At 48.8% G+C, this 24805-nt stretch overlaps 1 protein-coding gene across 1 annotated transcript in view; it reads left to right on the plus strand.

Annotated features, from left to right (window-relative positions):
* Positions 1 to 3707: 3707 nt before the first annotated feature.
* Positions 3708 to 24805, plus strand: part of cacng2a (calcium channel, voltage-dependent, gamma subunit 2a) — a gene marked incomplete at both ends in the record, with an annotated part of 49541 nt that continues 28443 nt past the window's right edge. Inside the window, one exon of the mRNA XM_084437617.1 lies at positions 3708 to 3933. Within this exon, the coding sequence (XP_084293743.1) occupies positions 3708 to 3933 (226 nt within the window). The remainder of the gene's footprint in view (positions 3934 to 24805) is intronic.

Raw genomic sequence — 24805 nt, forward strand, 5'->3', positions numbered from 1 at the left:
AGAGAGAGAGAGTGAGGGAGAGAGAGAGATCTTCCTTCATTGTTAATTATTCATCTCCTCCAAAAACAGAACTCTTCCACTTATTTCACTGCAGAGGAGAACAGTGATAATAACCACTTTTAAACACCAGAACAACGCAAATGTATATCCAACACACACTGGTCACTACACCATGTGCCATGCAGTATGCCCTCAGGAGAAAATGGACATAACTTTATGACGAGGTGCCCAGGCGGGATGACAGCGCCTGTGATATGTGTGCCAGGGCGACATCATCCCTCTCCTTATTAGCCAGAGTGTTTCTTTTATTTCCAAAGTAAGGGATGTGTAGAGCTGTGCTGGCTCCCTTGTGTCTAATACATCATCTCTATTAATGCGTGGACCACTGGGGACCACCTCACTCGGTTAGAAAACGGGCTGTAATACAGTAACACTGGGCTACACTGGGCCATCAAGCCCCTCTCTCTGTTGAAGCCGACAGCCACACTATATCAACCCATCAACTCCTGTTTATTTGTTCCACGGGTTTGTTGATCACAGAAGCCCGGGCCAAAACCAGCAGTGCTGTTTGCTAATTGCTGAGAGAGGCCACTGAGACATGGCTGATTGGGTCCTAATACAGTGTACATGGCCTGATTGGGTCAACATTAGAGGTGAGTGGTGGGGGAGAGGTTTTGCAGAAGGGAGCTGAAGAGGAATTAGTGCTCAATATGTCTGCGATTAAAAAAAATGCAATGATAATAATAATATTAATATGTATTATTAGTAGTAGTAGTATTATGATTATGATTATTAGGCTATTATGTGTTGTTTTTTTTAACCAGAAATGAAAAACATTTTCGATGCAGGTGCGGCGCTTGAACGCCAGGGGGAGTTAAAGCGCCCTAACAACCCAAGAACAGAGAAGGAGCTGTCCTTTCAGCACGACAAGAGAAGACCACAGACCTGAGAACAGAGAAGGAGCTGTCCTTTCAGCACCACAAGAGGAGACCACAGACCTGAGAACAGTGGTGGACGATCCACGTCCCCCTAACCTCCAATGGATTATTTCTCTTTGAGCAGTAAAGTGGTTACTAGGGAGCATATTGCCTATTTGCAGGCTCGAATGTTGACCGACAGAAGCAACTAAATCTTATTTATTCGTAATTATAGGCCATGTAGCCTAGGGAAGAATACGACCGCATGGATCAACAAGGCTCAAGACTCGAAATGGCCAAATTAAAAGCAAAACATATCAGTATGGGTCTGGCATGGCAATGGAGAAGGAATCTAGCCTAATGGTGGAAGATCCACCCTATCTGTCAAATCGGTGTTATTTGCTAAAATAAAAGAGAAGCTCCTTTAAACACCAAATCAAATCAAACTTTATTTGTATAGCGCATTTCATACACAGAGACAACATAATGCGCTTTACAGAGAGCAGGGGGGGGCATAGGTCCCACCCCTACATATTCCAGAGGGAAGCAAAAACTGTTTCACCCGGGGGCCAGATAAGTGAGCTGTAAAAATTCCTCCGTGACCTCTCTCAACGAGACGATCGAGCAAGCTCCTGGAAAATGTTTATCTATTGGCTAAGAACATTTAAAGAGCAATAAACATGGGATAAATATTTCATAAGAGGGACATGACCAAGACAAGTCACGTGACGTCAGAGTTAGTGCATTTATTTGGGATTATTATTCCAGGTCCCCTGGAGGAGGGACGCAAAAGGCCTTGTAACCCTTAACGTGTCAGTGCCACATACAGCACCCTGTTAAAATAGCTGCATTTCTCTCTAATCCTTTATCCAGCTCTAACTAACGCGAACACACACACACCCCCACACACACACACTTTACATCAGCCCCCCCCCCTACTCCAAAAATGAAATTAAAATCTTTATATCCACAAACGAGTGTTCAGTGACCGTGCTTTAGTGGGTTGGTCTGCGTAAATCAGTGTGAACGATATCTAACGATAACTCCCAAGATTAAAATAACGTCGCTACATTGACATTAGCCATTATCAGAGAGGAGAAAGGCTAAATTAAATGTATAGCGCTGACACTGACATCCTGACTACGGGTTCCAATCTGCGCCTCTCAACTGGTCTGCGAGTCTGTGCTGTTTTGGCGTGGCGTGTAGTCGGTCTCTTCCTGTGATTGTGTAATATTTTTTCTAGGCAAGCAGCACTCCTACACGCTCAGAGCATTCGCTGTCATCTAAGTGACCAAGGAGAAGAGGAAGGATTGCAACATTTAGCCCACTGCCGTGTTTCTTTGATTTGCAACTCAACCAATTCCAACAGATTCTTTTCGATTTACATGGCGCAAGGGCTATGCAAGCGGGACGATTCTGGCTACGGTTCTGGGTGTGATACGAACGCCGTGAATTTGGATACCCAAGCATCAACAGCGGCACTGAAAAGGATCAGTTCTGGGGGCATTCTCGTCTCCTCATTCTCCCATTCCCGGCTCTATGTCGAGTAATGGTCGGCTTGCCTTACTGGATGCGCCCCGCTCTCTCCGGATCGTCGACGGAACCTCTTCCAACTGCAGATCCTCATTTTCGGCGGAAACCTTCAAAGAGCTAAGGGCTACATATGGAAACTGGGGATCAGAATTTTAGGAAAAAAGAAATATAACAGCTGTTTAGTTTGATTTCGACTTGATTTATCTGTTTGTTTACTAATTAATTTAATTATTTATTTATTCATTTTGCTTGATTTCTTCATTCCATCGTGGGTTGATTTGGATTGATGTTAGCCCCTTAATATTTACTTAATTATAGGCCTATAAGAAGCCAACGATTATTTTTCAATATCCCATTATTTCTCGACTGGACTTGAATCTGTCCATTTATTTACAGCCTGTTCCTTTATTATGATATATTTCCCTGTCCTTGATTTCATATCCCTGTTTCTCTAGCTTTTCCCCTTTGACTATCAAAACTGCCTAATATAGAATAGGGCAACCATAGACATATTGACAAACCACATTAGCACACGAAAATCAGCTTTATGTGCCAACAACAACTGTTATAAATGCTCTGTGTTATAGAAATATTGACTCGCCAGGCATAACTGTTGTAGCTATACTGTAAGCCTGCCATTACTCTAACGCTACCCCCACCCCTCCTCCCGGTCCGTTTGAGCTCATATTAATTCAGTGTTATATCCATAGAATGGTGCTCAGCTGTAACCTTACACGTCAAGAAACCAACTACCCTATGTGTTAAATGCTTCATATTTAATACCAAGGGACTTGTCTCAAATCGCTTCAGATCTTCTTTCCCATTTCAATAGGGAAGCCTCTAGGCCTATCAGTTACCGTGATTATAAATGATAACTAGTGGGCTACTCCAAATTTGTATCTTTGCGCAGTAGTAAGTGTCAGAGTAGTTGTAGAAATAACAGTCGCAACTGTAGGCTATAGTCAATTTAAGCGGGCATTAAAGCCTGCATTGACCAGAATTCTTATCTTTTTGTGATATTAAATAATCCAGCCGGGGAGAGAGACACATCACGTCTTACTCCCCACAACACCCTGAAAGAAAACCCCATTTCTCTTATCTAGTCCTCACCCAAACGCAACCATAAGGTTCCTACCGCATCCTCCTCCTTCCCCCTCCTTCCGCTCAAATATATCCCATTTTTTTAGTTTGGTTTGGTCCCGTAAATTTTCAAATATTTATTTCCTATATATCAAGAGGAAAGGGGGTCCCCCTTTCATGGAATGTGGAAATATGGGTCTGTTTGACCGCGGAGTTCAGATGCTATTGACCACGGTGGGCGCGTTTGCTGCCTTCAGTCTCATGACCATCGCGGTTGGCACGGACTACTGGCTGTACTCGCGCGGCACATGCAAGAGCAAGTCGGTTAGCGAGAACGAGACCAGCAAGAAGAACGAAGAGGTGATGACCCATTCCGGCCTATGGCGAACGTGTTGTTTGGAAGGTGAGCGAGTCCCATATCACACACATCATGCCCTCTAACCCCCACCATGGTCGTGATCATTGTGGCTGTACCTGCGCAGGTGCTCTCCATGTCCTACTTTCTTAATTGAGAACCAGCACAGCACGTGCATAGTACTTGCAGGCCCATGTTTAAGATCATGCACGTGCTCCTGAACACATTGTAGCCGTTTGCCTACTAACACTTGACTAATCTACCAATAGGCTATATTCCATGATTGCACGTCACACCAATCTCCAGTGGACACTTTAGGGGAAAACTCCTTGTGTGTAGCTACATATCTTGGACATATCCGTGGACATATCTTGCTGGATGTTGATCTGGTGATGACATGTCCAGCATGGGCTACTCATGTGTGAAAGCCTGAACAATAACAACAGAAAGGCAGCCATTTCTGTCAAACGGACATTTTCATATCGGTTCCACAGACACTGGGATGATGGGATGTCTTAACTGTGCTTTTCTTTTAACCTTTGACTTGGCTTTGCTTAGTATTTCTCCGATGTGTCAAACGCGGTCACCTCCCCTGCGCAGGTTCAAGACCACCTCCCACGTCTGACTTGTCAAACTGAGGCGTCTTGTTTCCTGTCATGCAACAACGGAGGCGTTGGGCGCTGGAGTGTGGCGCGGTAACCTTGCGAGGTCACGAAGCGTTACAAATCTTCTTAGCAGGGAGATTCTCTGAGAGGCCTCGGTGTATTGATTCCTCCGCGTAAGCACCCAGTTTCAGGTCCCACCTCCCACAACGGCATTTGTGTAAAGAATAGTAAAAATGGAAAGTATCTGAAGATTAGAAATCATACTCAATTGTTACTGAGCAGTGGGAATCAGAGATGGGGGCCTCTCTCTGCTAGGTTTTGTCGAAGGTTGTTGTGCTGTATTTTTCAGAACAGCAACTGAAACATCTCAGCAGTTATGACTGTGGAGTCTTTATCTCACAAGAGGTTGTTGTGTGATTGTAACCAGCACAGGACGGAGGACTTTGACCACATCTGTGGTCCCGCCAGCCGTCTGTCTGTCTGCTCGAGGTCTGACGGTCATCCCTGCAGCAGTAAAGCCACGCCAGCCCTTTACGCGTGTGTTCTGGACCTGTTCTCCAGAACCAGCCGTTGGACACCCACGTTAGATATCTAAAAAAAACAATGTCAAACTACATGTAGGGTTAGAGACTTTGGTTCGATGTGTGACTTGGATCACATTTCGGTGATCACCGTTAAAATAATATTCTCTCAGAGAGGAGACGATGAGTGCTGTGGCTATAGTCTCTCTGCCCTTGCCAGGCCATTATCTAATTGGCAGATTAAATAGTAGTGGAGTCCTAGTCAGACCTCCACACCCTTGGCCCTGGGTGAATTAAAAACCCGTACGCCCCAGTCACTCCTTTGTGTGTGCACAAGAGCGCTCTCCCTCTCAGTCCAGGATCAAAATGGGCGGCAATAAACACTGATTTGTCATTTGCAATTCATGAACTGTCTCGGTCGGCGGGAGAGAGCAGAAACCGGTGCCACCACATTTACACATCGGGGTCAGATTCATTTGAATACCATTTCAGATGACTTCCCGCTGGGGAAATTGCCCTGTGGAGAAAAAAACCCCAAACGGGTACATTTATTCATGGATAATTAGCAGAAATTACTCCCCAAATCTGGGATATTAGGGGGGAAAAAGAGCGGAATTAAGCTGTGGAAATGAGCTGCCGAACCATAGGCTTCATCAACGGGGCTCTGTAATCAGGTGTAGTTGTGCTACTGCCGTGTTTGCCGTCTCTGGTGTCTGTCAACGCAAGAACGCCATCTCAAATCTGCTCTGGTGTCTGGCTGTATCATATTCATCTGCCCCCCCGTAGCTTCAGTCGTGTTGCGCCCGTAGCTAGCTAGCTACGGCTGCTAATGGATGAAGCGCTCTCTCTCTCCTTATCACAACTGGCAACGCAGACGCTGATGTTTCTGTAGCCCGGGCTGCCGCGGCCCACTCATCCGGCTCATTTAGCGGGCCCAAGTGGGCGAGGGGTTTGGGTTTGTGTAATCAGGTGCTTGAGAGGAGCGCCCCCGATGGGAGAGGGGGGGGGAAACCCACACAGGGCTCTTTACCTTCCCAACCTCCACACAGATACACACACACGCGCACACACACACGCCGCTCACTCCAGTCAAAGTAGCATAATAGTCTGATTCAGAGATAAGTGTGTGTGTGTGTGTGTGTGTGTGTGTGTGTGTTTGTATAAGAAGCAGGCCCTCTCACTGTATTCTCTCTGCAGTGGTAATCGGTGCTCTTCTCTCATTTTCCAGCCATGGAAATGAGAGTGGAGCTCGTTGGTGCTTTCGTAAAATACGGCTCATATCGATTTGGTGGATTTACACTACGCCCTCACCCTACATTATAAGACATACTGAAAATGTTGGACTGTTTGTTATCACACCAGCATGAGATTGATTTGTTAAATCTCACAGAGCTACAGTATAGGAGCTGATTCATAAATGCTGAGAGAATATGCTGAAATCAAGCACCTCACAATATGCAATGTTGTGTGTCAGGTACAGTATGTGAGCTGACGCGCACTCCTCTGAAAAGCTCTCTAGGGCTACCCTCGCTTGACTGACAGGAAAATCGGCCGAGAACGACAGTATAGTCCACTTACAGTAATACTAGATGTACCTATGGTATCTATGAACCCAGGAGATGGAGGCCTGATAGACCATTACAAGATCCTGGGCAGGGTATCATTCTGCTGCATTACCCTGGTGTTATGGCACCTAGGGCTGGCCTTCACCAGCCTGTTCATGGGAAGCCCAGGTGAACTACAGCAATACTGAACAAATGGTAAATGGACCGCACTTATAGTATATAGCGCTTTTATCCAAAGCACCCTACAATGGCCTCTCACTCACCCATACACACACGCAGCTGTCACCATCGGTGAACAGAGAGAATGGGTTAGAGTTGAAGGGGTGGGTGGAGGAGAGGATGGGGAGAGGGTGGAGGAGAAGATGGGGGAGGGTATGAAGGAGAGGATGGGGGAGGGGATGGAGGAGAGGATGGGGGAGGGGATGGAGGAGAAGATGGGGGAGGGGATGGAGGAGAGGATGGGAGAGAGGGTGGAGGAGAGGATGGGAGAGAGGGTGGAGGAGAGGATGGGGGAGGGGATGGAGGAGGATGGGGAAGGGGATGGAGGAGAGGATGGGGGAGGGGATGGAGGAGAGGATGGGGAGAGGGTGGAGGAGAGTATGGGGGAGGGGATGGAGGAGAGGGTGGAGGAGAGGATGGGGGAAGGGATGGAGGAGAGGATGGGGGAGGGGATGGAGGAGAGGATGGGGGAGAGGGTGGAGGAGAGGATGGGAGAAGGGATGGAGGAGAGGATGGATAAGAGATAAGAGGGAGAGGATGAGGGAGGGTGTGGAGGAGGAGACGGTGTAGAGGATGGAGGAGAGGATGGATAAGAGGATGGAGGAGAGGATGGGGGAGGGAGTGGAGGAGGGGGCGGTGTAGAGGATGGGGAGAAAGGTGGAGGAGAGGATGGGGGAGGGATAAGAGATAAGAGGGTGGAGGAGAGGATGTAGGAGAAGATGGAGGAGGGGATGGATCCGAGAGTGGAGGAGAAGATGGGGGAGGGGAACGACGGAGCGGCCCCAGTGTACGGGCTCTTGCGGGTCTCCGGGCCGACGAGGCCCCGGCGCCGCGCACGGCGAACATGCGCGCCGCAGACGGATGGGGCCCTGGAGGACGGCGCTCTCTCGTCCTGTCTGGGACTTCCGCCACCGCCGCCGCCGCCCGGGTTGGGCTCCTCACAGCCAGGTGTAGCGCACCGCAATCGCTGCTAATCTACGCCATTCGTCTTCATTATAGCGCCGCCCTCAGGCTCCGCCGCGACTGTAGGACGAGAGAGGGAGGGGGAGGCGGGGTGGGGGAGGGGGGGCAGAGGTGCAGAGAATGGGAAAACACTGTGACAAAGGCCTTAGCGTTTTATTTCTCTTCTTTCCTCTCATATTACCCGTTGTATGAGGCGGGTTCCTCCTGGCGGGCGACATCCGTCACCCGAACAACGCCGGCACTCCGGCGCTCCGGCCGTTTCCGGGCCGCCGAGGACTATCGGTGATGGATGGTAGGGCACGGGCTTTGTTTGCCGCTACCTCGGCGCCGTACGCGAGAGGGGGTCCGAAGCTTTGAAAAGCGATATGAATGACAATGCACCGGAGGCCATGTTTTTCCGGCGCTGTGTGGAAAAGCGTGAACTTCACCCACCTGCGATGCCTTTCCCCCGCCGGCGTCCTCGGGGCTACGAGCGGACTCCGGTTCCGGGGGCGATGCATTAAATATGTTGGCGTTTTTTTTTTGGTTCGCTCGGCGTCAGGGCCCGTTTGCTTGGCCTCTCTCGGCTCCTGTCAATCACCGGGGGAATACAGTACACCGCTGTGCGTTTACCTCATGTTTTTATGTATGAACGAGCATGTGGGAGGATCATGGAGTGTACATGATATCATGCATTTGTGAACACGTGTGGGAGTAATCACATAGCAGGTTTTTTTGTTGTGTGGTGTAGCTACCAGTGTATGGTGTGTGTGTGTGTGTGTGTGTGTGTGTGTGTGTGTGTGTGTGTGTTTTTTGCATGTGCAAGAGTTGGCGTGAGCATGTTCACGTCTGTGTGCGCTCATGCCCGTGTGTGTGTGTTTGCGTACGACGAGTGTGTGACTGCGAGAGGAACAGGACTAAGCCCATGGTGAGAGATGAGGCCCTAGATAGCAGGGCAGGTCTGTGCCAGTGCTCCCCAGCAGGATTAGTCACATTGTCCAATCAGATAAGGATTATGCAGCTGAAGCGTGCTCACCCAGACTAATGACCCACTCCTAAAGTAGCATTACACCGTGTTATGACACCGCTCTGTACTGTACACCCGGCTGCCTGGGCAGGATTACACGGCAGTATTATCCCCCTCATCTATACCGTCCGCTGGTATCACTGTATTAGACGGCTACTGGGAAGACTGAGCTGCAGTATCATAATTATCATAACTCTTTTTGTTACATTTTTTTCTTTTTTCTTTTTTTCCCGCCCTTTTTTCTACTTGTTTAACTCTGTTGTACAGAACATTTGGTTCAAGAAATGCGCTATACAAGCCTGATCTATTAATATTCATATGTATTACCATTCTGTCCCATATTATAATGCTTAAGCTAAGTATGTACAATTTTCGTCAGATTTTTAAAATGTAAGTGCTATACCGCTGTGATAAATTGTCGATAAGTGATTGACTTCCTCTGTGAAAACTGCATCTTTGTAGACTGATGTTTGGCTCCCCTACAGCAATTATGATAATTATGTATATAATTACTATAATTTGATGTCAGGTCAACACCAGAGCGAAAAAAAAAAAGCACGGAGAAGTGATCACACCTGTTTCAAATGTTAAAACATGCTCGCGCGCTGACAACCAATCAGCAACATGGGGCATTCATCTATGGCCTTCTGGGAGCCCAAACCAACAAACCATGAGATTGAAGCAGACCGACTTTAATTTGGCAGACAGAATTTTCCCTCCTTGACGGTTCACAGCTAGTTCATAGCAGGTTCATCGAGCAGACGTCACACACTGTGGCGTTAACGTACATTCACACGTACATAATCAAATATCATCATTGTTTACGTTCTGATTGTGAATTAATCCCCGTAAAAAAGTATTGAAGGGAAAAAATAAGAAAGCATTGGGTCTGTCTGTCCCTGCAGTGGCTCAGGACGGTTTTAGGAGGACTTCCTGCTCCTCCTGACCATCGCCTCCGTCAGTGTTGAAACGGAGCGGGCTGTCCGGTCCACTGAGAGGCTCAATCCTATCGCTCCCCTCGCTAGACGTCCGTGCCGTGTAAAGTGAACGGGCTCTATTGCGGTGCTCTGTCACCTCTCCGGGCAGCGCCTGGCGATGGATGGGATTCATTTGGCGCTGTCTCGCTTCCCTCCCAGGCTCCTGGGAGACTCTAGACGCCACTGGTCACTCCCGGTCATTACACTGGACAGCCTCTCTCAGTCAGTCATGTCTGTCATTACGGAACTATAACATTGGTGTGTGGGGGGGGGGTGATTGTAGCGCAGCACAGCTTATGCTATAGAGAGTAATAAACAGTTGTAATCGTCAGTTTCATTACAAAAACTATGAGTAGTCTGTGGTATACTGCTTTCATAAGCAGTCTGGGATTTCTTCATGCTCATTCCTCTGCCTGTTTGTGTGTTGCCTCAGTATTGAGGTGTTCTAGTGGAGTGGAGATGAGCTGTTTGTAGGAGTCTCCATGCTATTCTGATTCTCCCTTTACCCAGATAGCAAGCGGATGTGTAATGATTCTGGGCCATATATGGGCCGGAACTAAGCCACAAGGGCCAGATCTGGCCTGTATATGGCCCAGATCCGCTTGCTATCTGGGTACCCACACGTAGCTGACCTGCTGCTTGAGAAGGGCAGAGCAGCGTTGGAGCTAAGCAGGCCACTCCAGGCTGGGTGGAACTGTGTGTGAGGCAGTGCTATTAGGCAGTGTGTGAGGCAGTGTGTGAGGTAGTGTGTGAGGCAGTGTGTGAGGCAGTGTGTGAGGTGAGGTAGTGTGTGAGGCAGTGTGTGAGGCAGTGTGTGAGGTGAGGTAGTGTGTGAGGTAGTGTGTGAGGTAGTGTTTGAGGTTGTGTGTGAGATAGTGTGAAGTAGTGTGTGAGGCAGTGTGGGAGGCAGTGTAGGAGATAGTGGGTGAGGTAGTGTGGGAGGCAGTGTAGGAGATAGTGGGTGAGGTAGTGTGTGAGGTAGTGCTACTAGGCAGTGTGTGAAGTAGTGTGTGAGGTAGTGTGTGAGGTGAGGTAGTGTGTGAAGTAGTGTGTGAGGTAGTGTGTTAGGCAGTGTGTGAGGTAGTGTGTGAGGCAGCGTGTGAGGCAGTGTGTGAGGCAGTGTGTGAGGCAGTGTGTGAGGCAGTGTGTGAGGTAGCGTGTGAGGCAGTGTGTGAGGTAGCGTGTGAGGCAGTGTGTGAGGTGAGGTAGTGTGTGAGGTAGTGTGTGAGGTAGTGTGTGAGGTAGTGTGTGAGGCAGTGTGTGCTCGTGTCTGGGTCTCCTCTGCAGTCCCCGGCTCTGAGGCAGTCCCTGGGGGGGGGGAGGGGGGCGGGGTGCACGGTGCCCTAGTAATTGGTTTAGCGTATGATTAATGGCTCTGATGGCTTTGATCGATGGGAGACACGCTGTAAACTTTGGTGGCGCTCTCCTCTCCTCCCATAAACGTCGGGCGCGCCGCGGCGGGCGGAGGACTCCCCCTGCGCCGCGCGAAAGAGGGGGGCGGCCGTAAACGAGGGGAGGGAAAGGACATGTGTCAAAGAGAGGGCGACGTCCAAGTCACCGCGTAATAATTATCCCCTGAAACATCTAGAGGGAGGGAGGAGCGTGTGTGTGTGAGTGTGTGTGTGAGTGCGTGTGTGTGTGTGTGTGTGTGTGTGTAGGCCTACAGTATGTGTGTGTGTGTGTGTGTGTGTTTGTGGTTAGCCCTGTGTGTGTGCGTGTGTGTGTAGCCCTGTGTGTGTGCGTGTGTGTGTGTGTGTAGCCCTATGTGTGTGTGCATGTGTATGTGTATGGCTGTAGCCGTGATTTACACATCTTATTTTTGGCTGCAGTAGGTACTTATGTCGGGGGGGGGGGGCGTCTATCTTTATTCAACATGACCAGAGAACTAATCAATAGTGCACATACCCTGGCCTAGTCCCTATGTGCCTGGGCTCTCGGTGACACCACTGAATGGAGCAGGGGAGGCCACTGGACTCTCTCTCTCCTCCAGCGGATATCGATGTAGCGATCCGCTGAAGACCACCGCTGGTCGCTCACACCTGCTACGATGCCATGAAATCGATCAGAATACTCTCAACGCTGTGACGGAGACGCGAGAAATCACAGAGACCCGGGTTCCACTGCGGAGGCAGGAATACGACCACGATGGCAGGTTTCAAACAAAGCGATTGTAGTGACCGTAACAGTGACCGTGTGAGGCTCAGCTCGCCGGTCAGCTTCCTCCGGGCGGACCTGACCGGCTGCGAATCGGGCGGATGGATCTCCTTCGAATCGAATCTCCCGAGTTGGGGAATCGAAAATCCCCCAAGTTCAAGCGATGTGGTTAACCGCAGGAATTTCAGCGAGCCAGGCACGCCGATTGCCCGGGTTTGATCGAGAGCGTAATTACCGGCGCGCCTCCGCCCGCGCCCCAACTCGCGGCGCCGATCCTCGCCTGGGCCTCGCCCACCGGCTACCTCCGTTCCACTCCGGCGGCCATTTCCTCGAGCGGCGGGCAAAGGTCCCGGAGAGACCCCGCCTCACGGTAAATAATGATTAACTGCGGATGCAATCCATTCATTTTAAGGAGGTGCGATCCGTTCCTCGTTCCCCCGCCATGCCGAGGAGAAGGTACAGCAATCTGCCGTGTGATTAATCGCCGGTGTCCGACGCTCGGTTCATTCGCAATCTGTTACGCCGTATTTGCTTTGCGTCAGAATGCCGCCCAAACACACTGCATCATCTCGGAGAGTTTGGGGCTGGGGGGGATGGGGTGGGGGGGGGGTGGGGAGGTGATAGTCTGGTCCCTCTAATCTCGATGTGTGCCTGGGATGCACCTGGACCCGAGCCCCAAGCCCCAGGTGTCGTGTACGGGGGGGAGGGGGGGAGGGAGGAGAGGGTGGGGCTCCAGCCCTCGGCCCAGCGTGGCTCTAGCGAGGTGCGGGCGAAGGGACTGAGATGTTCCCACCTCTGCAGAGTCCTCTTAACACCCAGTGGGAGAGGTGCTGACAGCCCCGCCGCTACCTACTCCAGGAGGCAGAGAGAGCCAAGACTGCGTCCGTCGTCCGCCCCGCGCTAATCTGCCCCCGGCCTGGCCTGCATGTGGACAGCGGAAGGGTCAGGGCGTGCGGGGGTAGCCAGGCGAACGGGGCGCAGCGGAGGAGGGAGGGGGGGGAGGGGGGAGCGGGCCGCACACAGAGAGAGAGAGAGAGGGCACGGGGGAGGATGTACCGTAGGGTGTCGGGTAACGAGGGCCAGTCTGGGAGGATCTGATGGATGGTTCAGTCCAGATGGCAGACGTGTGGCGGAGATGAGGGGAGATGCATGCGAGTGTGTGTGTGCGCCTGTGTGTGTGTGTGTGCGTGTGTGTGTGTGAAAGATTCACAGTGAACAGTTACGTTTCTACAATTAAGATACTGCTGTTGTAGTCTCACACGCAATCGATTTGTTTTGTGTGTAATGAAGCCAGACAGGGCTGTAATTTGAGACACACTGATTTCTGTAGGTATTGATTTCTGTCCAGCCGGAGCGTGTGACTGGACTGTGGGGCAGACAGAGTAACTTGACCCGCCGGATGGTTTGTTCCACTCAACCCTCTGGGAAGGCTTCATTGGAAACTGTTTGGAAAAGGGCGGGCACTTTCATAACTATACTTGGCAGGTGATTGGATGAACCATCTGCTTATCACTGACTATCGGGCTAACTTTAACCAGTGTTTCCTCATGGAACGCTGACTGGATTGTTTTCTGATCTAGCACAAACAGATCTCTATCGAGCTTTGCCAGACTGATGAGTGGAGTAAAACAATGTGAGCTCACGAGATCAGGACCGTCTCACAGGGCTGTAGACAGAGCACTGGTTTTGTTGAATGCTCTCTCATCTATGCCTCCTGCTTTCCTTGTATTCTCTCAGTCAACAAGCGGTATGCTTTACAGTTTTTTTCCCGATTGCATAAACACTAAAAAAAAGTATTACACAATTATCAAAACCTTACACTCACGGAGCAAAACATCGGCCCATATTTGCACCACTATACTGTAAGCACAATGTCAGCCTGCAAAACAATACACACAGTGATTTGCAAACCACTAAACACACTTGTATACATTAGACACACAGAGGTCACTTGATGATCATGAGGTCACTTCCTTGCAGTTCCAAAGCACAGACTGTCAAATCACCACACCTCTGATTGGTTAAACACCAGCAGCCATCAGGTGCGCAAACACGATTGCTTCCCAGATAGCAAGCGGATCTGGGCCATATACAGGCCAGATCTGGCCCTTGTGGCTTAGTTCCGGCCCATATATGGCCCAGATCCGCTTGCTATCTGGGTTAATTGGAGACACACCAATCAGGTTTAACCACTATACAAACAGCAGGTGACTGAGTTCACCTGTCTTCAACCAAAATGGAAGGAGTCATAAGAGGAAGAGTGAGGGTGAGAGGGGGAATCCACGGAGGAGGAGAAGGAGGTAGAGGAAGCAGGGTGAGAGGGGGAATCCACGGAGGAGGAGAAGGAGGTAGAGGAAGCAGAGTGAAGGTGAGAGGGGGAATCCACGGAGGAGGAGAAGGAGGTAGAGGAAGAGGCGGAGGCCGTGCCAGAGGTAGAGGAAGACCTGAAGCAGGAGGAGAACATGCTCGAAGGAGAAGAGAACCACATTTATCAAATGAAATTCGCACAACACTAGTTGACCATGTCGTGAACCACGGATTGACACTGAGGGAGGCGGGACTTAACGAGTTCAGTCAAATCTTAGCAGGTATACAGTGGCATCTGTCATTAGGACCTTTTGACAAGAAAACAGGTAAAAATAATCTCTACAGTTACAGTAATCAGCTGCTTATTGTATGCACCATATCAGCACGCTTGATACCTCTTCCTGTTATATTTTACAGTAGGTTACATGTATTTTTTCTACATAGGATTGAGGGTCGAGAACGACAAGGAGGAAGGGGCCCATATTCACACAAGAACAAGAGAGTGAGATTATAAACATGGATTTGGCCAATAACGCTATCAGGCTCAGAGAAATTCAAGCCAACATTATCGGTGACCATGCCATTTTCAATAATGTCCATCAGGTCTCTCTGTCAACACTGGCACGCATCCTGAAAAGACATCAGGTTCAAATGAAACAACTTTATCGAGTGCCTTTTGAGCACAATTCAGACAGCTGCGGCATGAGTATGTGGAGGTATGTACTGTTCACTTTAGCACTGTGATGTTGCATACTGCACACGTAACCTTTTTACATGTACATTTACTGTGTACTAAATCTACGCTGAACTACACAATCTTGTCTTTCACTGTCCATGTATTTCAGAGGGTTTTACAGATGGATGCTGAGGAAATCCTGCATTAATTCATAAACATACTGTAGGTGAGGTTTTGAGGTTGAAGGGTTTACTGTAACACAACAAAAGCAAGAAGAGGCAGAAATACCACCGGCCACAGGGCTATAATCAATGTCCCAGGGCAACGAGGGGGTTAGATCATCCTTTGCACTGCTATTACACAGAATGGGCTCCTCCTCCATCACGCCAATATACAACATACCGCACATTCTCACATTTTTGGACCGATTGCACAACATCGTCACAGCAGTAAACCAAATGAACCAGATGTGATAGGTTGTCATCTGGGACAGTCATTCCACCACTCTGCCCTGGTCCAGAACTGGTTTCAACACCATCCACAGTTCACAGTACTATAACTTCCACCATACTCTCCATTTCCTAACCCAATCGAAGAGTTTTTCTCGGCATGGCGGTGGAGGGTTTACGATGTCCGGCCCCAGGCTCTGACCCCTCATTCAGGCCATGGAGGAGGTCTGTGACCCCAGGCTCTGACCCCTCATTCAGGCCATGGAGGAGGCCTGTGACCCCAGGCTCTGACCCCTCATTCAGGCCATGGAGGAGGCCTGTGACCCCAGGCTCTGACCCCTCATTCAGGCCATGGAGGAGGCCTGTGACCAAATTGACGCTTGCCGCAGCTGTGCAAGGATGGATTCAACTTTCAAGATGGCTCTTCACACGTTGTCTTGCCAATGAGGATATCGCCTGTGATGTTGATAAAATTCATTGGCCAGATCCAGCTAGAAGAGATATTGTCTAAATGGTAAATGGACTGCACTTATATAGCGCTTTTCCACCTTAGCGGCACTCAAAGCGCTTTACAATGGCCTCTCATTCACCCATTCACACACCAATGGCGGTAGCTGCCATGCAAGGTGCTAACCTGCTCATTGGGAGCAATTTGTGGTTAGGTGTCTTGCTCAAGGACACTTCGACATGTGGACAGTCGGAGCTGGGATTCGAACCACTGACCCTTCGATCACTGAACGACCCGCTCTACCAACTGAGCTACAGCCGCCCCCAGTCTAGTATTTTCTGTACTGTTTTTTAGTTGTTTTTCCCCCTGATTTATTTATTTATTTATTTATTTTACTTACTAATTGTAACCTATACTGGATACAGTATTTTGTTTGATTTGCTGAGCTTACAGTGTTATGCACACTACTGTAGTAGCTTTAAAACTGGGACACGTTTTGTCGTGACTCTCCATGTTGACTGATTTGGGTATATGGAGAGAAATAAATATATTTCCATCAGTCTGCAGCATTGGTCTTGTGTAATTTCTGGGCAGTTTATTGTATATTTGCTCTTTCTCTGTGTACTTCATGTGCAGTACTCTAATCACTGAGAAGTAGAATTGCTACAAGTGTTTTACTGTAGGTTAAGCACAGCAGTGTGTAACTGGTTCAAACAGAATTAAGTCATATGAAACGTGTGTTTATGGTACGGTAACAAAATATGTGTTTTTAATAAATTAGTGTATAGTTTTTACAAGAGTGTTTCCTTTTGCAAAGGACCTGAGGTGTTCTGCTAATTGGGTGTGTGGTTGTGCTAATTGTGTGTAGTGTTTTGAAAAACCGGGCCCTGTTTTCAAAATGGTGCTCAAGCAATCGAAAAAAATAATAATATTGCCTCGCCTCACCTGCACTCGGCACTAATAAACTAGCAGCGCTGTAGTTGGTGAAAGATGAGAGATTAAATACAAAAGGCTTTAAGCTCTTCAGTCATTTTGTTTGGGTCACACACAGTTTGTTTAGGCGTATAGCCTGTCTTGGGGTGGTCATGCTTGTACGGGTGTCTAGAGGGGACACACAGTTTTCTGTGTCTGCGTGTGTCTGAGTGAGTGAGTGAGTGAGTGAGTGAGTGAGTGAGTGAGTGAGTGAGTGAGTGAGTGAGTGAGTGAGTGAGTGAGTGCGTGTGTGCGTGTGTGTGGCATGCGTGCGTGTGTGCATGTGTGTGTGTGAGTGAGTGTGTGTGAGTGTCACTGCTCAGATGGCCGCGTTTGCTTCTCTCAGAGCAGGTGTGTAGTGTTGAGTGGGCTGGCAGACCCCACTGTCACAGCAAATGGCGCTGTTGGGAAAACAGACTGTCGTAATGAGAGTGTATCTGTGAGACGAGACCATCGGAAACTGCTGCAAGCAAAAAGTAAACGGGGGAAAAATGAAGGTCATGAAAATGGGCGGTGCTCGTGTGTTTGTGTTGACTTTATTGGGAGTAATGATGTAGACAATGTCAAGTGATCTCTGAAAATATGATACTGTACGTATATTATAAGGTTTGGGTACGACTCACAGTATTGCTAAGGTTTTATGAACTCGCTAGAAAACTTATGCAAGGATGGACATAAAAATGAACATATTAAAGTCATCACCATATTTTTTATTTTGACCAACTTTGATGCGGTTCCACTTCATTCTACCTCAGCATAAAGCCTTTACTTCCTGTTATCTCTCTACTGTGGCTCTTTGATGGAGCGAGTCGGGGGTTCATCTGAAACGCAATGAATTAATAGGTTCCCTACAGGAAGTGATGTAAGCCTGGTGCCCAAAGATGGCTGACACTCGATTCTTCATGTCTACGGGGGGATATAACGTATGGGCTGTGACTCTGACGCTTAGACGCAGGCCTTAGCCAGAATGCTGACGACGCAGCTGATTTTCCCGAGGATAAAAAGACAATGCCAAGGTAATCTCTTGATCAGGGTGAATCAGGGAATTTGTCAAAACGAAGGTGCCACTGTTATCACCTGTACATATTGATGTACCCTGAGATAAGTCCACAGAGGAAAGAAGATTCATGTGGCTGTTGTCCTCTCAGTTTCCTTCCTGTGACTCCTTGAGACAGAATAATGTGTGCGTGTGTGTGTGTGTGTATTTGTGTATGTACAGTATGTGTGTGTATAGGTATGTGTGTATAGGTGTGTGTATATTTGTTCATGTACAGTAGGTGTGTGTGTATAGGTATGTGTGTGTATAGGTGTGTGTGTATTTGTGTATGTACAGTATGTGTGTGTGTGTGTAAGGAGTAGAGCAGTAAGGAAGAGCATGCATTTTTAATGAGGAGAAGTGTGGTTTCCCTTTGCTCTCGGATCGCTTTCCAAGACAGGGAGTCTCTCATGATCATAGCAGCATGTTCACAGACCTACACACACACACACACACACATACCCCGACACACACATTGTGAGGAATCCCTTTCCCTGTAAGTGTGCAAGCCAGCTGGTTGGAACACTAACACATTCACACTGTGCCTAACACATACCTACTGTACAGTACCTAACACATACATACTGTACCTAACACATACATCTGTATCTAACACATGCATACTGTACCTAGCACATGCATACCGTATGTAGCACATACATACTTTACCTAACATATACATACTGTACCTAACACATACAAACAGTAGTGTACCTAACACATGCATACTGTATGTAACACATACATACTGTACCTAACATATACATACTGTACCTAACCCATACTGTATCTAGCACATACAGTGTACATACTGTGCCTAACACATACATACTGTTAACACATACATACTGTACCTAACACATACATACTGTACCTAACACATACATACTGCACCTAACACACAAATAAAAGCACAACCCAGATAGCAAGCGGATCTGGGCCATATACAGGCCAGATCTGGCCCTTGTGGCTTAGTACCGGCCCATATATGGCCCAGATCTGCTTGCTATCTGGGAAAGCTGGTAGGCCCTGGGTTTCCCTGACTTGTACTGTGTGAGTGAGTCAGACGGTGACTTGCCTCAATCCCGGAGTCGGACAAGGCCGGCGTCGGGCAGAGAGAGCGTCCGTCCGTAGCGCCCGTCCGTAGCGCCCGTCCGCGGCACGGCTGGGTCTCCATGACGGGCTGTAAGGAACCTGCCATTGTGAAGGCAGCGCTAACAGTTTGCGGAGATGGATCCTTTATTTACCCACAGTGCTCCTCACACCAGCCGCTCCGGGGCACGGCGGGAGTCGGCTGGCAGATAGAGGGTCAGAACACAGCGCCGCTCCACCGTGGGCCTGAGAGAGAGAGAGAGAGAGAGAGAGAGGGAGGGAGAGAGAGGGAGGGAGAGAGAGGGAGGGGGACAGAGAGAGAGAGTCTGCTGGATGACACTGACACTGTCTAGGCCCTGTGCCGGCACTCAGACTCATCCACGGGGCCGGACGGAAGTGTCAGACGTTCTGACGCAACGCCGTAGGAGTCAAGCAATCGAGAGAGTGAGAGAGAGAGAGAGATAATGAGAGAGAGTGAGAGAGAGAGAGAATGAGAGAGAGAAAGAATGAGAGAGAGAGAGAATGAGAGAGAGAGTGAGAGAGAGATAGAGAGAGAGTGAGAGAGAGAGAATGAGAGAGAGAATGAGAGAGTGAGAGAGAGAGAGAGAGAATGAGAGAATGAGAGAGTGAGAGAGAGAGTGAGAGAGAGAGAGTTGAGAGAGAGAGAGAGATCCTGTCAGCAAACCGCTGCTGTGTAATTCTGAATGTTGTGTTCGTTGTAATGACGCACCATCGCAGCCTTGGCTGTAACATTCATATCTCATTTGAGAGCTCGGTTTATCATGTTGTTGGGTGGTTTATCTATTTATTTATTTATTTATTTATTTTCTCTTAAATGAGATTCGATCAGTTTGTTTACCGAGAAGTGGCTTTGATTTAAAGCGCAAAAGTATAGTAGGACTGGCGACCGCTAGAGAAAAACCCTGTCGGTCACTCCAAACACCAGCCTTCAGCAGCCATGATCTGTCATGGGCCATCCCAGATAGCAAGCGGATCTGGGCCATATATGGGCCGGAACTAAGCCACAAGTGCCAGATCTGGCCTGTATATGGCCCTGATCGGATTGCTGTCTGGGATGTGTTGGGTAGATATGGTGAGGTTACGCGTTACATTACATTACAGTCATTTAGATGACGCTTGTATCCAAAGAACAATAATTGCATTTAACGTAGGAAAAGCCAATGTACTCCTACTTCCCAGAACTCACAAGTGCATCTGCTTTCTAAAACAAGTGACTAAGAGCATAATCTAGTGCTGAAAGCAAAGTGCAAGAATAGCAATCTAAAATACAATAGGTGCTTAAGAGGGTGGATCGTTGTGGATAGGCGCTTAAGAGGGTGGATCGTATGCGTTAGAGAGGCTAACCACGGGCCCTACTTAAAGTGATAAATGAGGGACGAGGGTGGACCAGGGGGCAGAGCTTCGGACCAGTAACCAGTAAAAAGGTTGCTGGTTCAAGACCGGGCCGAGTCACTTAAGTCCTTAACTGGTGCCTGGAGGGCCGCCTGCCATTGTGCCCTTATTTAAACTCACACACTTAAGCCCAACGCTGGTTCATAACATCCAAGGGCACACATGCTGGCTTGACTCAATCGATGGTTGCGATAGAAGAACAGTGCACCCTTTTAATTTCATTAATTTCCCCTTGATGGGGGAGGAGGGGGGGGGTGGTATTGATACAGTAAACAAATCAACCGAGTAGGAAAACAAGACGCACACATGCCACTGGGGCCAAGACTGACCGCCACTACATTTTTTGGTTTATCGCCAAATGCTACATCCACTCCTAACCTAATTTCCCTGCATGTCTAATCTTGGTCAGGTCCCCCCTTTGATATTATGAGATGGATCCAGAAACTGGATTATTTCATTTTTTAATGTAAAATGAAGCACTGGAGCAGCACCGGAGCTCAGAGTCTGTCGGCCCGCTGCGGGGCGGCCATCTTGGTTCGCAGCAGCGAGATAATTGCATTGAATCTCCCTGTGCTGCAGTGCTGCTAGCTGATAGAGGCTAACCTTAGCCCAGGCTCCACCATCCCGTTTCTCACGCGCTGGTACTTCAGCAGAGGGACTTTCCACACAGAATAAAGTTGCCACGGTTGTTTCTTTTTCTGTCAAGCTCCATTTTGGTGGGCGGTTGGTGGGCTATAAGCGTGCAGCAGTATGCTCCTGTGCTGTTAGGGAAGAGTGAGGTGCAGAGACAGAGATAGGGGATCAGTCGCTCAATCATGGGCCGTTATCGCCATACTGTCCCGTAAAGGATTTATACTGACTGTCAGGGATATTTTGAAAGCAGATAGAAAGAGGAAGAGAGGGAGGAAGGAGCTGAGGAGCCGTGGTAGAGAGGAGACAGTGTGTATGTGGTGCTGCTTATTGTGAGGAGACCCTGAGAGGAGGTGGGAGGGTGGTGGGGGGGGGGGGGGCACAAACACAAGTCCAGCATCATTTACATAGATGAAATAAAACAAGGTTATGGATGCTGACTCTCCTCTACACACCCAGACATCTTATCTACCTTAACCCCCCCCCCCACCCCCCCCCTACTCTCCCTTCCACCCCATCATCTCCCCTCCTCCCCATCCCCTGCCCCACTCCTCCTCTCCTCCCGTCCTCTCATCCCTCCCCTCCTCCTCTCCTCCTCCCTCTCATCCCTCCCCTCCTCCTCTCCTCCTCCCTCTCATCCCTCCCCTCCTCCTCTCCTCCCCTCCTCCTCCCCCCTCTCATCCCTCCCCTCCTCCCCTCCTCCTCCCTCTCATCCCTCCCCTCCTCCTCTCCTCCCCTCCTCCTCCCCCCTCTCATCCCTCCCCTCCTCCTCTCCTCCTTTCATCCCTCCTCCCCCCCCTCTCATCCCTCCCCTCCTTCTCTCCTCCTCCCTCTCTTCCCTCCCCTCCTCCTCTCCTCCTCCCCCCTCTCATCCCTCCCCTCCTCCTCTCATCCCTCCTCCTCCCCCCTCTCATCCCTTCCCTCCTCCTCTCCTCCTCCCTCTCATCCCTCCCCTCCTCCTCCCCCCTCTCATCCCTCCCCTCCTCCTCTCCTCCTCTCATCCCTCCTCCTCCCATCCCTCCCCTCCTCCTCTCCTCCTTTCATCCCTCCTCCTCCCCCCTCTCATCCCTCCCCTCCTTCTCTCCTCCTCCCTCTCTTCCCTCCCCTTCTCCTCTCCTCCCCTCCTCCTCCCCCCTCTCATCCCTCCCCTCCTCCTCTCATCCCTCCTCCTCCCATCCCTTGCTCCCCTCACCGCTGCTGCAGGGCAAGAGATGACATGTGGACACTCAGTGAATTGCCAATCGCCAGAGAGGGGAAAGGAGAGAGAGAGAGAGAGAGAGAGAGAGAGAGAGAGAGAGAGGCTGAGGGGAGGTGGTTTGACGCATCCAGACTGCAACCATTGGCTTTTTTTTCCTACATTAAAGATCAGAAAAAAAGAACTGCAGAGAAGCACTACACTGAATACTGGATGTATTCCTCTCTCCCTCTCTCTCTCCCCCCTCTCTCTCCCTCTCTCCCCCTCTCTCTCCCTCTCTCCCTCTCTCTCTCCCTCCCCCCTCTCTCTCTCTCTCTCCCCCTCACACATAGAGATAATGATTCTCTGTCTCTCCCTCTCTCTGTCCCCCTCTTTCTCCCCCTCTCTCTTTCTCTCTCACACACACAAGTCCTCTCCTCTGTGTGTCTCTCTCTCTCTCTCTCACGCACCCACACACACACATGTACACATGCATGCACACACACACACACACACACTTGCTCTCCCACTCTCTCTCTCTCTCTCTCTCTCTCTCTCACATACTTTCAACTCAGAAGAGAAATCAATAGCCACAAATTAATCATTCTGCCTAAGGCAGTCTGGGAGAGAGGGGGAGGGGAGGAGGAGAGAGGGAGAGAGAGAGAGAGAGAGAGATAGATAGAGAGAGAGAGAGAGAGAGAGAGAGAGAGAGAGAGAGAGAGAGAAAGAGATGTTTAGAGGGAAAGAGAGGCATTAAGAGTTATGTCTTTATACAATGGCATGCATGTGTTGACCTTGGCTAAGACTGCCCGGACCATAACAATTAAATGGTAAAGGTATTCAAATAGTAGAAATGGCTCAAGACATTCAGCATGAATTGGAATCAGATATTGTTTTGGTAGTGTGCTGTAAGTACCCAACACTGCAGAACAAGCCAAGCTGCTTGAGACTCAGTTCAACCTGAGACTGTACAACACCATGGCCTACAGATGTAGAACTACACTTCCCATGATTCACCTTCCAGGTTAGCTGCTTTCTTCCTGGCTTGACTTTTTTCTGTTCTGTCTCTCTACAAAGACTTAGTTATCTGGGCCTACTCGGGTGAATAACCTTATCTGCTAAAAGTGTTGCTGTGGAAGGCAATTTTAGGAACAAGGGAATTGTGATGGAATTATTAAAATTCAATGAGACTGCTATTCAAATTAGGGGTAAGGGGGCATGCAAGCGTATTAAATAATTAGACATAGCTAGTTAAATGTGTCATACATACAAAAGACAGTTATTCTTTTGTCATCCAGATATACACTTGTGTCATCCAAGTATATAAATGACAGTGTATTATACTGTAGTTTATGCTTGTTCATTGTATGTTGTTAATTACAGCAATATTATGGTAATGAAGAGCAATTTAAGGGGCAATGTGCTGACAAGCTTTACATCTGTGCAATAACTACTTTGCCTTGTGGATAGTCGATATGTCAATACAGTACTTATGTTCCATAAATGATTGTCCAGGCTATGACTACCATGCACCTTAGGTGTAAGAGGAACTGAGCACAAATGGTGCACAAGGCAGTTGTTGAGGTCCGCACAGATCTGCACCAAATTTCACACAGCTAGACCTTGAGCCTGCGTTTATTATAAAACATTTAAAAAATAAAAAGGGGAGTACGTTGTGTTCCCCATCTGCCAGTTCTCACTTGACTCAAAACGACAAGTAGCCTACTCATTTCGCCTGGGGAGGCGTCTCTCTGCCCGCTCCTGCCGTGGTGTTGGGAGTGATCTTTTACAAGGAAGGAAGAGAAAGAGGAGAGAAGATGGGGGTAGGAGGTGTAAGAAAGAGGGTGAGGGGGTTGGTGACACTAAAGAGATAGAAGAGAAAACAGGGTGATGCAGAGAGAGAGAGAGAGAGAGAGAGAGAGAGAGGAAAACCTAAAGATATGATTCACTTGTGTGATTCCTTAATGCATACACATCGCAGGAACTAAAAGCCTGTGTGTATGTACTGTATATATGTGAATGTGTTGGTTGTGTATGAAGGGAAGTTCAAATCAAATCAAATGAAACTTTATTTCTATAGCACATTACACTGAAATAACACAATACGCTTCACAGAAAAAAGGGGGGAGGGGTCATATATTATACTGACCATGACACTAATTTTCCAGAGGGAAGCAAAAAAAAACAAAAAACAGCTCAGTATGCTGCAGCACAGTCACCAGAGATGCAGACAATAGTCATCTTTGATTTATGCTTGTAACCCTTCTAACCTACTTTACACCAAACCCGATAGTGGTGTCCTAGCTCACTCGCCCTGCGCAGCAGCAGCCTCAGCAGCTACAGCGACAACAACAACAGCGTCAACAACAACAACGTCAACAACACCGAAGGTCTGCTGTCACCTAGCCTCCAGTCATGTGTTCAGATGTGCGCCGTCACTGTAAAAGTTAGTGCCCTGTGAACTTAGAAACGTTTGTTCTTCTGAGTGCTCTGTACCCATTTTGACTGAGTTTGTTCTACTTTTTGTTCTCAAAACACATTTCAAGTGAGTTTACCGCTCGCGCGAAAACTCATGCAGCACGTCCGACGGCGCACGCGTGTGACTTTCTGTGTAATTCGCGATGAATAGAAGGACATTAAATGTGTCGCGTCGGAGCCTCTATCACCCAGTTAGCGGCGTTCTCAACACACTCTCCGGCTATTGGCAGACGCC

Source organism: Borostomias antarcticus, assembly GCF_949987555.1.
Source record: "Borostomias antarcticus genome assembly, chromosome: 5".
Lineage (NCBI taxonomy): Eukaryota > Metazoa > Chordata > Actinopteri > Stomiiformes > Stomiidae > Borostomias > Borostomias antarcticus.